The sequence below is a fragment of the Rhea pennata genome, chromosome 22 (genome assembly GCF_028389875.1).
Source record: "Rhea pennata isolate bPtePen1 chromosome 22, bPtePen1.pri, whole genome shotgun sequence".
In the NCBI taxonomy this organism is placed as follows: domain Eukaryota; kingdom Metazoa; phylum Chordata; class Aves; order Rheiformes; family Rheidae; genus Rhea; species Rhea pennata.
In genome coordinates this window covers 5,708,956-5,725,491 of record NC_084684.1, presented here as the reverse complement: position 1 = coordinate 5,725,491, position 16,536 = coordinate 5,708,956, and the positions used below count along the sequence as shown (strand labels likewise).

General features: G+C 39.3%; 1 protein-coding gene across 1 annotated transcript; it reads left to right on the top strand.

The window, feature by feature from the left end:
* Positions 1-5,760, top strand: TNFRSF18 (TNF receptor superfamily member 18). The gene is made up of 6 exons (XM_062593566.1): positions 1-175; positions 2,835-2,969; positions 3,521-3,608; positions 4,127-4,215; positions 5,220-5,357; positions 5,609-5,760. The coding sequence occupies exons 1-6, from the start codon at positions 1-3 to the stop codon at positions 5,758-5,760; spliced, it is 777 nt and encodes a 258-aa protein (XP_062449550.1).
* Positions 5,761-16,536: the final 10,776 nt, after the last annotated feature.

Here is a 16,536-nt window from a genome sequence, read left to right as displayed (position 1 = left end):
ATGACTGAAGAGACAAGTGAAGTTGGTCTCCTCAAGACTCAAGCTTGCTTGCTACTTGTGGTGTGTTTGTGGCCATTGGCAGAGCAAGCTCTGGCAACACCATGCCTGGATGGTGAATTGAGGCTGATCAGTAAGGAAGAAAAGAAATGCTGCCCCAAATGCAGCCCAGACACAGGTAAGGGATTGAGATGTTCGTCTTTTTTCTGGTTTGTCAGTATTAATTTATGTCAATTACAGTAAACAAATAAGGGAAATGGTGTGTGTGTGTGTGTGTGTATAATTGTCAGTGTATCTTGACTGACTGTAAATGCAGAACAAAACTGCAGGGGCTTGTCTCCTGCCTCCTTAATTCTTAAGGCAGAATGTGCCTTAGCTATAAGCTTTAGAGTAGACTCATGTTTTGGATTTTTTTATGTGACTATACTTTTTATTCTGTTGTGAAGAGGGGGGAAGTAAGTTTTCTGAGGGCTGGCCTTGCTCACAAGGAAAAAAGAAGTGTTCACCCAATGCTGGTTCTGACTCCTTGCTCAATTCAGAGATGGTTTCTGAATAATGTCTATGCCATTCTGACTTCAGTGGGGATGCAGGGAGTGATGCTCTCTGCAAAGCTGTCTTTTGCAGAGTGTTGGTCCTAAGCAGTGAGAGACCTCACACTTCAACCCCTTTGGCTCCACTTACAAAGCAGCTGACCTATGCTTGTCTCAAATGTAAACGGTGAGACAGGGTCTCAGGTGAGCATTAATTTCAACAGCCTGTTCTAACCTGTGTCCTTGCCTGGGCTTACAATGGTGATGAATTGTTAATGGATTCTCCCTTGGTGTAGTGACTTTTAAGTCAAAGTAAGATGTTAGAAGTGGAACAGGCTAGTTGTAGGAGTTACTCGGTGACATTTCTATGTCTGCTAGGCTGACAGAACAGGTGATTCTAATGGCCCCTTTCATGGTCCCAAGAATGGTCATACTAATCCTTCTAATTTAGTACTATCTGTAACAGTAGCCAGAGCTGAACAATACAGAACATGCAGCTGTTTGCATGACCTACAGCAAGGAATACACCTTCCTTATCAGTTTGTCCTGAAACAGGGTTACTGGAATCCTTGTCAAGCTGGTATGGTGGTGCTGTTGTCCTGCTGGAATAGCAACAGGATTAGCCAAGAAGTTTCATTTTCATTGGTGCCTAGATAAGAGTCAGTCTGCCACCCTTACTTGCTTGAATACAACCTACAGTAAGGAGACTGAGTGCCTCATGGAAGAGAGCAGATGGATGTATGGGATTTGTGGGAATGAATAGGTGAGAAGCTATAGAGTTCTTCTCTCATAATCCACCCATTAAATCCTGCTTGGGTCATTGTTAATCAGTGGCCTCCACAAGGTGCATTGGAGGTTTTAAGTTCAGATGCTAATGTTTCCATGTTCACATTGATAAATAGGACATACGAGCTAGTGGTGATCATGGAGAAAGCTAGAGGCTGAATTGGCGTGGTAGAATGAATGTCTGTCCAGTCCCTGACTGGGACATCTTCAGAGCAGGACAGGGATGCATGAATTAGAAAGCAGTGTATATAGAGTGTGGGGAGGGATCGCTGCTGCTGTCCAGGCTCTCTCTGTTCAGTGGCTGGGGAATTGTTTGATCTGTATCTTAAAATCCAGTCTCTGTCACCAATGCTAAAAAAGACTGAAAGGTTCCTCCATTCCACTTGTCACCTGCCAGTGATAGTGTGGAAACCCTACAGTATTTCCCTTCCCACTGAGATAAAGTCATTCAGCATGAGGTGAGAAAGTCTTTGCTCAATGGGATCACTTCCAGAATCATTCACTATTAATACAAGGAGAGAAACATCCTCAAACCTTTCTTTTTTTGCTGCCAGGCTTCATTAAGTTTTGAAGGCCGATAAGAGGCCAGTAATGATCAGAGGAAGATGTGGACAGTTTTTAGCAGCCTGGTACATTCTTTCACCAAGTAAACTTTGCTTGATCTTTCCCACTTACTGTGGGTTTTCTAAGTGCGTCATTGAGCTAGCCAGTACTTCCCTCTGATTTCTTTACTTTAAGGTCACAAAACCTTTTGATTGAGCAGCACTTTTCCTCTAACTGGTCTCCAAATGACATACTAAGTACTTGGTATTTTTGATGATATCGGTAGATATGGTCAATCCTTTGCTTTCATGAACTCAAGAGTCTCTCTGAATTAGTGTTAATATTTTTGAAGTGCAAGCAAAGTTCATAATTGAACTCCTTTAGAAACAAAGGATAGGAAAGATGCTGGATTTCGACACACTTTTGGCAACAGTTTAGGAAGCAACTGCTTTTGTCAGGAAATGCATGGAAAAGATGCTGTAGTTTCAGTGGCCAGAGATTCTTTGGGCATCCCTCTTCTACCAGGGCTGCCCTGGTAGAGAGCTCTGAGAAGAGCTCTTTCAGTGTCCTGAGAGCTGACTTAATGTACAATGCTTTCTTGGGTCATTGGCAGTGATACCCTTACAGCATCTGGATCTGAACTTCAGTGAGGCAAGCGTGCGGCCTTACCTCTGTCTACCTCTGCCTACGCTGGTGGACTGCCTACAGATATTCCAGATAAGACAGAGGAGTCACAGTGGTTAGTCATGCAGTGTTCAGGTCATCATGGTGTAAAAATTTGAGTGGTGTTGAATTTGAGTCCTCTAGGCTTTACTTAGTATGCTTGAGAGTATGTTTGTTGAGGTATTAGTTTTTTCACCACAGCACAATAAGAAGCTATTTCACCAGTGTCAACCAGTAAGAGTAACGGTTAAATGAGATTCAGTTTCTGGCCTCAGTTACAAAGACAATTCTAACTTCTCTCTTTCTTCTTGACAGGAGACAACAACCGATGTGCAGGCACAAGAGATCATGACTGCAAATGTCGTCTGGGATACAGCTGTACTGATAATGTGTGTCTCTACTGTGTAAAACTGCCTGAATGTGCAGAGGGAGAGGAGCTGGTTAAGTTTGGTAACTAAAACACAAATGACTCTTAAAGGTGGAGTTTGAAATAAGTGGTTTGCTGAGCAGCAGACAGTTTCATTCACTGCTTTTGGGAGGGCTTCCAATGCAAAGGACAGAAATGACATTTATACCCTGGCTTCAGTGTCTGAATCCCTTACTTCCCAATTCTTACAACCTTTTCCTTCGTAAGTTTGGGACTATTCAGTTTTGTGCTCAGACTTTGGAACTGCTTTTCTTCCACACTGTTAAAGCTGTCAGTAAAAGTCTATTTTACTACTTTTGGCAGCTCTTAAGTTTATACCCTCTGCTGTCACATTAGAATAGCCTATACCTTTGCTGTAAGCACTCAACTCATGTATCTCCCAAAATGCAAAGGTGGCAAGAACTGCTTATGTGTGTGTTTTTTTTTTTTTTTTTTTTTTTTTTTTTTCCAGGGGCTGATTCCTAATTTAGAAAGAGTGTAGAGGGAACTCATCATACTCTTATCTGTAGTATTTCTATTTTTCCATTCAGTAAAGGCACTGACCTCTAATAATTCATGTTTTCTTTTCTTATAGGTACTATAGACTTCACATTCAAGTGTAAACCATGTGAGACAGGAACCTATTCTAATATGAAGAACGGCTGGTGCCGTAGCTGGACTGAGTATGTATTCATCAATATTTTTTTGAGACGTGATAAAATTTTGATAAAATTCTCAAATGATTACTATTTCAACTGGAAAATAAAATTGAACCAAAGAAGTGATCACCAATTGATTAAATTGATTACTTTTTAAATTCAGCAGTATACAATATTTATTTCAATTTTGACTTTATGCATAATGAGTCTCAAAAAAAAAAAAAAAAAAAAAAAAAACCTCAAAGACCCCCTGCTCTATGTTCACCTTGTTTTCAGGTCCATCACAAACTGATTAAAATTATCCCAAATGTGGATATCACTTGAAACAGAAAGGCTGAAAAAAGTGCACTTAAACAACTGTGATCTAATGTTATCTTGATGGGGAGCATCTATAATTTGACCTACTCTACTATAAAAAGAAAAAAGGGAAATGAGTTATGTAATTAAAGGAAGAAAGGAAGAAAGAGAGCCAAGGGAAAGGCTGGAGAGGAAGGAAGGGGCAAACAAGGATGATCTAAATGTGACTCTTATTCTTCTTCTAGCTGTGAAAGCTCTGGATTTCTAACAATCAAGCAAGGCAACAGCACACACAATGCTATATGTGGTTTCCCTGTTAAAGATTTGGTGCAAGGTACATCTTCACAATGATTTGTTTGTCTAATTCTCTCCCTTTTCTCTATACTTCAGCTGATAACTTGCTGTCTAGTTATCATCCAGAGTTCTTTATAATGAATATGTGCTTTGAAAATGACTGTTGTATTTCTTGTACTATTAACAGAAGTAGAATTGTTGACCAAGGCAAGATTACACCATTAAAACATTGCCAGTAATAAAATGGGAGAAATGCCCAGTAATTGTCCTTGAATAGAGCACACTGTTGGCAAGCTATCAGAATTTTCTATTGAACCTCTATTGCTGCTTTGCTAGATTTTCTCAGGAAAAAGTAGCTTAGTTAGTCGTCCACTTCCTTTACAAGTGTTGTTTGAGTCCACAACACCCAAAATGAAGACTAATATCTCACTGTGGATCAAATTACATTGGAATGAATGGGTGGAGGCTATGCAGCTGCTGAGTGTCTTGAAGGTGGCAAGCTACACTGCTCTGCCTTTCCTTGCCCCTTGTCCCTACAGTGAATTGGCACCTTTCAGCTTTAGGTCCTTTATTCTGAGAGATCATTAGTTCTGCTGAGACAGATCACACCAATGTGCTACGCTCAGCTTCCATGAGGCTGACACAAATGTGAAAGTTTGGCTTGCTGTACTGCTTTTCAGGGAAATACTGAAGTCAAATACTCTGGAAAAAAAACAAAACAAAACAAAACAGAGAAGATAGTGCATATGTGATTGTTGCAAAAGAGAGAGAGAGAGAGAGAGAGAAAGAGCCTAATCTTTGAGCCATGAAGAGATCAGGCACATGTTTTCTCCATGAATGTTTACTGCAGATAATGATCTATTTCATCCTTGAGTTGGAACATCTCAGTTTTGCTGTTTGTATCTGCAGTGTTTTTCCCCTGGCTAATAAATTTCCTCAGAAAGAGAAAATTAATCTCCAAACTTCCTTGGAAGCATTACCTTTCCTTTAACAAAGGTCTGGGCAAATAATTTCTTAACCTTTATTAAATATGTTTAATTGCAGTTCCTAATACAAATGAATCTGTGTATACCATCCTGGCCATTCTTACCGCAGTGGCTGTATTTGTTCTCATCCTGCTGACCTTCTTCTTGCACTTCTGCATATGGACACTGAAGAGAGAAAAATACCACGTAGTTGACAGTAAGTGTGTCTTTGTGGACTTCTCTGTGGTTGTTCAGTGGAGAGGGGCTGTCCCCCTTGCTCTAGACTCTGAATGGAATAAATGGAATCTATGATTTTGGGTTGGCTGCTTAGTTTCACTAATGCAGTGCCCTACCTGCATTTTTGCCTCTTGCTTTGATAGAAGCTGTATTGCTAAAGGTAATGGGCAACTAACTGACATCTGTGAAGACTTCTTGTATGTGCAGTGCTTTTGCTTGTTCTCACTACAGATCTAGAACATAACTTGCCTAGGCTGTCACTGGCTCCACAACCATCATCCCATAGAGAAGAGACTTACAGCTGCCAGTTTCCAGAGGAAGAACATGGAGAAAAAACACCTGAAGAAAAGCCTTGCTATTTTCACCCTCAGAGTCTACAGTGAAAACAAATGAATTGCAATGTGCTGTGAGGAGGGAGAGCTCAGCTTTTCCAAAAAAAAAAAAAAAAAAAAAAAAAAAGAAGAAAAAGAAAAAAGAAAGAAAGGGAAAGAAAGAAAGAATAAGAAATGAATCTTTGGGAAGTTTTGTTTTGTTCCTTCTCAACAAACCTACCATTTGGAAACAGAGAACTTCTAACTCAGGCTGGCATTCATTTCAGTGACATTACTTTATTACAAGTTTTCTATTTTTTCTATTGATGTTCTTTTCAACTTGGTTTGGGAGCAGGGATTATTGTCCTGATTATTCTACTTTGCGTCTTCTGCGTGTCTGTGTGGCACTCCTGCAGACTGCTATGTGGATAGAAGCCCAGGCTCCTACCATCAATCGCTTCAGTGCTACAGAAATTATAATACTGATAGAGCACTCACTCAACAGCTTTCACGGGCTATCCATAGTGCCAAGACGTATGCCGAAGAATCATAAATTAAGTATGTAAGACATTGTGCAGAGCAATCGTATGTAGTACTGTGCTGTAAACATGCATTTTCCTAATACAAGGTTGCCCGCTTCTTTATGCAGCCATAAAGCCATGCTACATTACTTAATCTGTGAAATACTTTAATGTGATAGAAGATGTTAGTTGGGCCAGTCCCAGTGTACAGAGGTGCCAGTGTGAGATTGCCATGGCCTCAGCATTTATACTTGCAGAGACTTTGCTGCTGCTGCTGTGGGTTGCATGATACCTTCCAGGGAAACTGGGGAGAAAAGGGAATAACATTTATCCTCCCTTTCTTCTATAACTCAGCAATCTTTGGACCCTGAAATAATGAATTAAAAGGACTTCTGAAAGACTAAACCAAGGACCATGCTGTTTAGAGATACATATTTTGTTTAATGAGCCCTTCTGGTCTGTGTAGTAGGAAAAAGCAGTGGAAGCCAGAGAAAAGCCCAACATTTGTTTTTGATGTTTTTTTCTCCCTGCCACAGAAGAAAAAGAATCAGAGCTTCAGCTGGTGTATACCAGCAAAGCTTCAGCAATTTCATCATCAGCTGAAAGATATTCCTCTTTCTGAAAATCCAATTACATAGAATTTTTTTAATGTTAGATTAAAAAATACATAGAGCTCTAACATGGCCAGAGTTAATCCTATTGCCTGACTCGAAAGAGCCAGATTTGCTTTCTCTGGGTTAACACTGATTTTGGATAAGAATCCATTTTGCAGCTTCAGCTAGTTAAAACTCAAGTCTTTTTTATGTAATGCTAAAAGAGATGTGAAGCAGAAGGTATTGCATGCACAAATGTGTGTTGTAAAAGCACTTGAAAAGAGAATCCTAAAAAGTGGGACAGTATATTACCTTGGAAAGCCAATCACACCACCCTTCTGCTCTTAGAGAGAGTTAGCTAGACCAGATATCCATCTACCTATTAGACTTTCATTGGGATGACTCCATGACTTCTTTAGGCAATCCAAACCAGCGAGTGATTTCGAGTGAGACATCAGAGAAGGAAAGAAATTTTGTTACTTAATGCTTATATTGTCTATCATGATCATGAGGAAGAATTGACTTCATTTTACTCTATAGCATCTTTATAAGTATTCTAAAATGACCATCTCTTCTTGGTCTCTGCAGGCTTTTTCCTGTGTCTCTGTTCAGTTCCAGACCTCCTAGTGTCTCTCTCTAGATTTTCTCCAGATGGTCTTTCTTGAAACCTTCTCTAGAAGAGGTCTTGGCAAGCTAAATAAAGCTGAAAGATTAATTTTGTAATTGATGACATGCTTTTATTGCTGAACATTTCTTCAATGATTATGGGAATGAGTAATCCACTGGGATCTTACTTATATTGTCAACAGGACTTATCCTGTCTTTTCTCCTTTTTTTTTTTTTTTTTTTTTTTTTTGGTGCATTATTGGATCTTATAGCTAGGTGAAAAAGTGAAGTGCAAAGAATTAGCCTTATCCACTATGATGAATTTTTCCGTAGTCCTAGTTTTAATCTTCCAGCTGCTATGGTATCGGATTTAGTGCAATCAAAATCCTTATACCTTAGCTTCCATGTAAAATTGGAATAATGCTACTTCTGAACCCTGAAGGATGTTGTGAGACATTGCTGGTACTTGTAATGTATTTTTGTCTTCTTTGATCCTATTACTGTTAATTCTTGTGTTGCTGATAATTTTTCCCATAGGTATGCCTATGTGAAATACACTTGAAAAGAGAGAAAGAGGTTTATTCCCACTGCTTTGAGAAGTGTACAGATTCTTAAGAAAGATGAACCAGAGATTTATCCAAAGAAAGTGAAGGAGTTTGGACTGGATTAAATAGGATAACTGGATTTAAAGTACAAGGCTGGCTCTGCTTTGTAAGCAGTTACACTGTGGGATTTACTCTGCTCAGTAGTTTAAATGCCTCCTCATCAAGGTGGTTCTTACTGCTTCTTCTATATTGGCTGTGCTTATTCTCTGCACTGTATGGACCATTTGTCTTTTTACAAACTGTGTTTTTCAAGAAGATTTCTTACTGTGGCCTTTTGTAAAGGCAAAATAAACTTGAGATTTGAATTATGTGCCTTTGTGATACGATTAAACAAAGGTTTGGGGGTCTTGTTCTGGAAGAATTTTATTCTTTGGGTTGTCCCAGTGTTCTTGAGTGAAGTTCAGGTTTACTTTTCCAATTCACTTCCTTTCTCTTACAGGACTCTGGCTATTTCAGCAATGCACCCTCAGAATCTTCTGCCATTGCATTTTAGACTGGTCCACTTGCACCTTTTCTCCTTTTTAAGCAAGTGGCTTAAAACCTCCTTGCTGCTGCTCAACTGTCTTTTCAGCTACCCACTACCAAAATAACAGGAAACTGTGGCTGACAATATTTTCCATTCCTGAGAATGGCAGAGAAGCAGCAACATTTTGGGGCAGAAAATTCTAACAGAAGTTACTGTTTGAGGGATGAAAGATTCAAGTGTCTAATGGAAGTCTATGCATCAGAGAATGCAGTTGCTCTGGGTGAGGTATGCAAGACCTTGTGGGCTGCGAGTGTTGAATAGCCGACAATGCTGCCAGTTAATATCGAAACTTGTTGAACAGAGCCGTATTATTCATGGGAAATTTGCACAGTGGCCTCTTGGGTTTCTATATGCCTCCCTTGAAGAATAGTTCTACTTACTCCTTACCTAACTACCTGACTTAGGTCTGCTTATTGATGGGAAAAGCAACCAATTTCCTGTCTTGAAGCTCAGATTCAGAGGGAAAAACCCGACGTGTGAATCATTTAAGCCTTGGAGAATTTCAACAAAAGAGCTGTATTTTGCGTCAAAGAAAATGAAAGCTATCAGCTCAGAACAGTGAGCTTCTAATCAAACAAACTTTATGCTTTGGTTTCCATTCAGAAACAACCATAGTGTGGAGTCCCTTCATTTCTGCAACGTCTGAATCAGGTTGAGGCTCAATTTTCAGCTCAAATCTGAGAGTTTATGGGATTTTCAGGTTCTGATTTAACTTTAGCTTGATCTCTGTATATGGACTCTAGGTTAAAAGGGTTTTTTTTTTCCTTTAAATCATTAACATCCAATTAAATGACTACAGCAATATTTTTGTTTTTTACTTGAATCTCCTTTCAAAAGAGAAAATACAGCATCCTTGAAAAATATCCTGAAATTTTTAGAGGCTATGTGATCAAGCAATTTAGAAATATATCATTTTGTTAAAATATTGTCATGAGTAAATAGTTAAAATATAATTTATGGTGAAATCTTAAAAAGAAAAAGAAAAAAACCTTGATAGTGGTAATAATAAAAAAAAAAAAAAAAAAAAAAGAAAGGTGAACATGTGGCTCTAAAGCCCCAGCATCAAATTATGGCTTAACAAGATACATAGGTCTTTCACCCTGTGTAGATGTGAGGTTTAAATGGTATTTTTTGTGTGTTTACCAACAAAAAGTGCAACTTTTTGTGGAACATACTGATGCAGAAGAAATGCATTCTATTACACAGATCTGACAGTTGATGCCAATAGTTCTTGTTTTATTAGGAGTTATCTAGCACTTGTATTAACCTTGTTTCTGAGTTGTCCCATGAATTGAGGAGTCTAATTGTAAAAAAGTTCTTAAGCAGCCAGTGATGATTAAAGACAAAATGTTGCCATTTAGTAGGAGTCTTTCCTAGATATGTATTTTATCATGCCAGTCCAGGGAGCATTTTCTCTCACCAGCAATCTTATTGCTGTCGCTGACTTGACACTCCATTATAGTCATGGCTAGGCATCAGAGCAGGAGATGAGAGCTGGAACTGGTGCTGCTGCACCAGCCACAAATGCTGGGCAACCAAGGATAGAGGTAGCTGCTACTGTAGGGGCTATGGCTGTTCAACGTGACAGGTGTGGGTTTGCTGGCCTGAGTGCTGCACCCCATCTAAAGCTGCCTGCTTATCAGATGAGTGCTGACCAGTCTCAGCTGTGCAGCAGTTGAGGTAGCTGGTGATGTGAAGCCCTACTGGCAGTAGGTGCTTCTGGCTGTAAGAGAAGCAAAACTCAGGTAATGTTTTGGGGTTATATCTGGTGATGGTGATATCTCTATGAGAATCTGTCTGTGAGAATGGGTGGTACCTCTTCAGCCCTTCTGCTCTTGGACTCAGAGGAGCACTGCATACAAATGCAATATTTATTTCACAGGTTTTGCTTGATTGTTAACCTGTGTTGTACAGCTGCTGCCTGAGCCTTTGGTTGTTGAGGAAGTGGTAAATAAAATCAGTATTTCATATAAGTACTGTGTGCCACGGCCAAGTCAAGACGTAAGTGAGGACTCTGAAAAGCAGGTAGCACTTAACTGAGAATTAAATCCTCAGTAAAGAGGAACTGGATTTCTCTGAGTTCTGAGAGCTTCTAATACTCTGGTACATTAGAAATTCAGTAATTTTCCTCTGAATAATGTGTATTAATTTAATGATGCTTGGGAAGGTCTTTACCACTTGTTGCTTCCTGCTCCTAAATTGGAATTGATATTCTTGAAGTTTGATTTCCAAACTGAAAAAACATGTCTGAAAAGTTCTAGGGTGGGGAAATGGCTTTGAGCACCTAGCAGAGGAGAGGCGTGATCTTGTCTCTGTTTTCTTGTACCTTCTTCAAGAGTTCAATGAAAATGTTGCTTGGGTCTACAGTTCTTCAGAAATTTCTCTGTGTATAATTTTTTAAGACTTTTTAACTCATTAAAATAAAGAAGTTTTAAACATTGTTAAACACAAAGTCTGATACTTGGGCAAGACTTGCTGTTGATAATCAGATAAAGACCTTCCCACACAGTTTTAAGAAATGCAGGGTAACAGTTAGGAGAATAAGGTTAAAAATATCCTTTTATATAGTCATTCATTTAATCATGATCTGCTGTGTATATATTGCAGTCTTAACAATATTTGACTATAATTATTTACCACGAGTATTTGGGACCAAGCTGAATACTGATGATTTCTTAATACTTTGGCTGCAAAAAATAGGCCTGAAGTACAGAGATAGCCTTTCTCTTACTAGTGGTTTTGCTTGAAGAGAAAGTAACTAGGGACCTGTGCAAGCAGTTTTTCTTGTTGTTGTTTTGCTGACACATCTCTTTGCCTACCAATAGCTGATTAAAGGAAAGCAGTTTCCTGCAAATTAATAGAGTTTTAAAGATGAAAAAGATAAAAAATATTTCCACAAGACTTCCCCTTAATTTTTTTCTCTCCTTTCTCAAGAAAAGGAAGATTATGCAGTTGTGTGATTTTATATCTGTCTTTCTAAATAACTTTTGAACTCATTGTCCAGTTTCAGCCCAGCCTGGCAGAGATGCAAAGGTGTTCAGTTCTTACAAGCACCACGAAATGACACTCATGAATTCTGTTGCTTGTAGACATGCTTTTTTAAAATTCTTTTGGAAGTTGTTGAAACATCATATTTTTTAATATACTCATCTTTTCATTTTCTGGATTTTCAGGTGGCCAGTGTACAACGCATAGAGGAAAAATTTGGATAAAACAGAAACCGAGGAGGCATGTCTCTTCAGGTGACTTTGCAGACATACTATGGATGCAGCCTCAGTGATTAACCTGCAGGTAACTGAAAAATGTATATACAAAATAACTTGATGCATTGCTACAAACCCATGGAATCAAGCATTTTAAGGGCTATGTTTATGTAGAGTGGGGAAAAATTCCTAAATTGTTCAAAATTCAAATGAAATATTTTGTGATTGTGAAAATGAATATGTTTGATTCAAACTGGAGGTTTTTTTGTTTGTTTGTTTGTTTTCTTAGCAGGTGGATGAGAGCAAAGAGAATACAGGGAAAAAGGTTTTGATCTGTGAAAACTTCCGGAGTTAACTTTTCCTCTTGATTGGGGCTGAGAAGAAAAGCTATAGAAAAAGGGCTATTCACAGTCAAGAACTGCACTGTCCCTGCAAATTCAGAGAAAGAGAATGGCTCCCCAAATTCTTTATTTTCAAACTAACATAGTTACCTGAATCAGACTAGAAAGCTGTTAAACATGAATGCTGCTTTCTGCAAGTAGCTTACGCTCAGGTTGAAGGGTTTTATTCACAGTATTTACAAAGTATTTTAGTGTTTCTCTTTCTTTGAAGAATCGGGCAATAAGTATAGTAGGCAGATTGAGGAAAACATTCTCCTTAAGGCATTTATACAGCTGAGGTCAGAACCACAAGATTCTACATTAATTGCAATGGCCCATGCAGCACAGCTGTCAGTGGATAACAGTTCAGGTGCAGGCCCTTATTCACCCTCTCAATATGAAACAGGCTTGAATTCCAATTTCTACTGGTCTATTGTTATGCAAGGTTAATGCTCTCTCTCCGGTGTCAGCTTCTGGATTTTAGCTTGCTTTCCCTTTTGGCCTGAAGGGTGCTCAGATTTCCCATAGCAGAAAATAACATAGGTATTTGTAACATATACCATAACATAATATAGGCATAGGTAACAGGGACTGGGCTGGCAGTTGAACCACAGAAGAGTATTAAAACCTAGCAGTCAGCAACAAAAGGAGACCCTAAAGAGCATCTCCCTGGTTACTCCAGATGTAGCTAGAAATGGCATCTGATTTTTTAACTAGACTATCTCTTTTAATAGCAAAGAGCCAGATTTAAATGTTATGGATGTGAAAAAGACTTTGTACTGAAACTACTGGGCTTTAGAAGGCTCTAGCTTTCTTATTAAAGCATGGTCAGTTCTGCCATAAACTACTGCTGCAAAGAGCTTCTGGAAACCTGAGCTATTCTGTGCAACTAACTCCATTCGCAGGAAGACAACTTCATATTCTAATGTGAGCCTAAGCACCAAATGATGCTAAGTTCCTCATTGCTGTCATCATTTTTTCTTTTTCCTTACCTGTAATTTCAAACTGCAGCCTCCCCAGCATAGCTGATTTCTCCTTTGCCTGCATTCCAGTTAGAATGTTTTCCCTTCAAAAATATAAAGAACAATGTTTTTATATTTTCCTCAGGCTTATTTCTGTCCTTAATATTCAAGCTTTTTCATCTCCCACAGTTTCTCACTAGATCCAGCTCCTCTCGGCTCTTTGCTTCTTTGACCATTTTCTCTGTCCCTTCTGTAACTTACCTCATATGTTATTGCAGTTCTCTCCATATCTACAGAGAGGAAAAATGGATCTTCTGGAAACAGGATCAGCAGTCTTTCCTGTGGAACAGAGGTAAATAGTACATCTTGGGGATGTACCAAACATGTTCAGTAATTTCCACTGAGTGGATCTGCCTCAGCCAAGAGCAAAGTATGAGGTCAAATGACTGTGGCAATACACCAGATCTTAGAATTGTCTGCAGCACTCAGTTGCTCCTGTGTCATATGCAGATACTATCCTTTTTATTTCTTATTCAGGCTGGATATTCAGTGCTTAGAAAGCTAATGGGATATCTATCACCAAGTACTTTTTAGAATAGGTCAGACACATCTGCAAGGAAATGTTTGGGAAATGGTGATCTTGCTGTGAGATAAGAAAGACATGGGCTAGATGACCACATGTGGTCCCTTTCTGCCCTACATCCTCTGCATTTGAGTGCAGTTGTTTGAACACATTGTCAGAAGTGATTCCTTTTGTCTCTATAACTCTTAAGGACTTTGACAGAATTAGCCTGATGCTACCCTTTCTAAAGCCTATCAAAGGCATAATGATACACATAAGCAACAGTCTTTGCAGTTGCAAAATTTTTTGGAGCTATACATGACAGCCAGCTGTTTTGAAACAACGTTCCCATGTGACCCTAAGCTCCCACTAACTGGATTCTTCTTAAAGTCATCCATGTGTCTGAGAGTGATATATATTGTACGTTACCCCCACACAGCTACTGGCCACTTGTGCCATAGTCAAGTACTGTATCCTTCCCAAATGCTGAATAGGTTTTCCTTCCCACTTCAGAATGATGTTGCAGAACAGATGTCTTATCAGCTCCCTTTTCTTCCACTGCTCATCATGTGGCACCTTTTTGGAGGGAAGGGACAGACTAAAAGAAGATAAAACTGGAGGTGTTTGAGGGGTTATGGCGTGGTAAAAGAAAGGTACTTATGCTATATGCCTGGAAATCTGCAAACCCCTGATGAAGTTCTTAGTTTGCTACATGTTTCCTGCCTACCTGGGCCAAGTCACGTATGCTGTGGTTTCATGATCAATGTCTGAGACAATTGAACAGCTTTATTAAAAGAGAAAGGTCTCATTTTTCTTCCCCCTCTCTCATGAGGTTGCTTGGGACATGGGTTTGATTTGAATTAGAATTTCATCTTAATTCAAAGCCTTTTGGGCTTGATATTCAAGTCCTTGAATACCTTGAACTTGAACGGGGTATTTATTGTACGATATGAAGATGTAATTTCCTTTTCTTCCAGAGTGGCGCTGTATAGCTAACGAGATCAAGATTCAATGTGGGTTAATGGTATGTAAGGCTGTGCTGAATCCTTAAAGGATTTCTGCATCCTATATTGAACACTTAGAGCAGGATCATCTGAGCTAACTACTTTAAAATTAACTTTGATCCACTAGCTACAATCATATATGTGAACTGCAGAAGTTGAGAATCAGCAGCTCTTTAGAATGGATGATGTAGGTTGTGAGTTTTTTCCCCCACACTGAATGCAAGTGTGCTGTTAGACAAAACTGAGGTGCAGTGCTCCCCTAGAGTCCAGACCATGGTAGACATCAAAGACTGATATGTGGATGTTTGAAATAGGGGAAACCTTAACAGAGCTGTTAGTGAATAGGACTAGGGGGAGGAAGAGAGGAAAGCTGGCTTTCCAGTTGACTCTTACCCTTTAGGAAAGCATGGGTAAAATATGGGCAAAACCTTTGGGAGCATGTGTTGCACAGCTGTATTCCTGAATTCTCTAAAGCACAGATATATAGATGTTTTCAATGTAAGTGTAATCCTGCCATCTTGTGACACTTAGGAATGCTGCAGTATGTTTTATAAAAATTTGTGTGACATTCAGCATGTATTCAGGAGTAAGTCTTTTTTTTTAATAACTAAGAGGAAATTTGACTTTGTTTGATAGTGTAATTTCCCTAAGCTCCTTAAGTTACAGCCCATTAGCAAAAATGATCAATAACTTCTAAAATCTATCATGTGCATAGAGCAGTAGATGCAAATTTTCAATGATAAAACACTGTAGGTAGCAGGCTTACTTGTTGTAACCTAGAATGGAGCTACAGCATCCTCAAGTAACTCTAGTGTACAGTTGTAGCCTGATTGTAGCAATTCTTGAAAAAACCCTATCCAGTTTCAAAGCTGCTAGTGTTTCCTGCTCTTATCCCATTTTCTTTGCATTTGTTCTATGTTGACTAACCAGAAAAGAGATGATGATGATGTGACTGACAAGGCAGTTCCTTGCAATGAGATCCTAGTCTGTACTTTGGATCCAGTATCTCATATAAATTGATATCTTTTCTGTGTTGTTCTCCCACTCCACCACTCTTAACTGATGGAGGAACTTAGATTTTTATCTGGTCCAATCTTGTATGGCTAAAGAACACACTTCCTGACATCACTGTGCTGAAAGCAGCTCTTCTAGATATCTCTCTCCTTATCTCACACACCTTTCCTAACCTCCTCCTCCTCCTGCAAATAGCTGTTCTTATGACCTCCTTTTGGCACCTCCTAGCTGATGCTGTGTTCACTTAGCTCACTGGGACAGAGTTGTAGTCCTTCTCCCTGGGTGACTCAGTTCCATAGTAGGAAGCCAGCTAAAATTATAGAGATCCTAGAAGCAGCCATATAAATGGGATCTGACATTTCCTATGCAATCCCAGGGATAGAGCTTCTTCCCTTTTTGAAGTAGGCAGAGAAATGGAGAATTGTGCCAAAGCCCAACTGAAATAAATGAAGTCTCTGTCTCTTGGCTCTTGAGGTCTGCATGTTTGCTCCCTTTTCAACCCTCCTCTTGGTAGGGTGCTGAGCAGCATTTGAAGCAGCAGGATTTGAGATGTGAAAGCATTTCCTGTTGGTTTAAAACCTTCTTCCCTCTCCGAGGTCCCACAAGCATTGTTGTTTCCTGCTAAGATGATGGCCTGATGCAATGAGTATGTGCTACTGCTTGGCTGTCATCTCAGCCAAATGAAAAATGAAAGAGAGCCTTCACAAAGTAAGGTGAAATGTGCAAGGTATAGAGCATCTAACGAGTGAGGGACTTGAATGTACAACTAGGAATGGTGGGGGAAACTAGGTGATTTCCCCTGCTAAGCCTTGGGTTTAGTCTTTGCAGCTTCTCTTCCTGTCTTTGTGTGTAAGGACTTTTCCTTTTTTTAA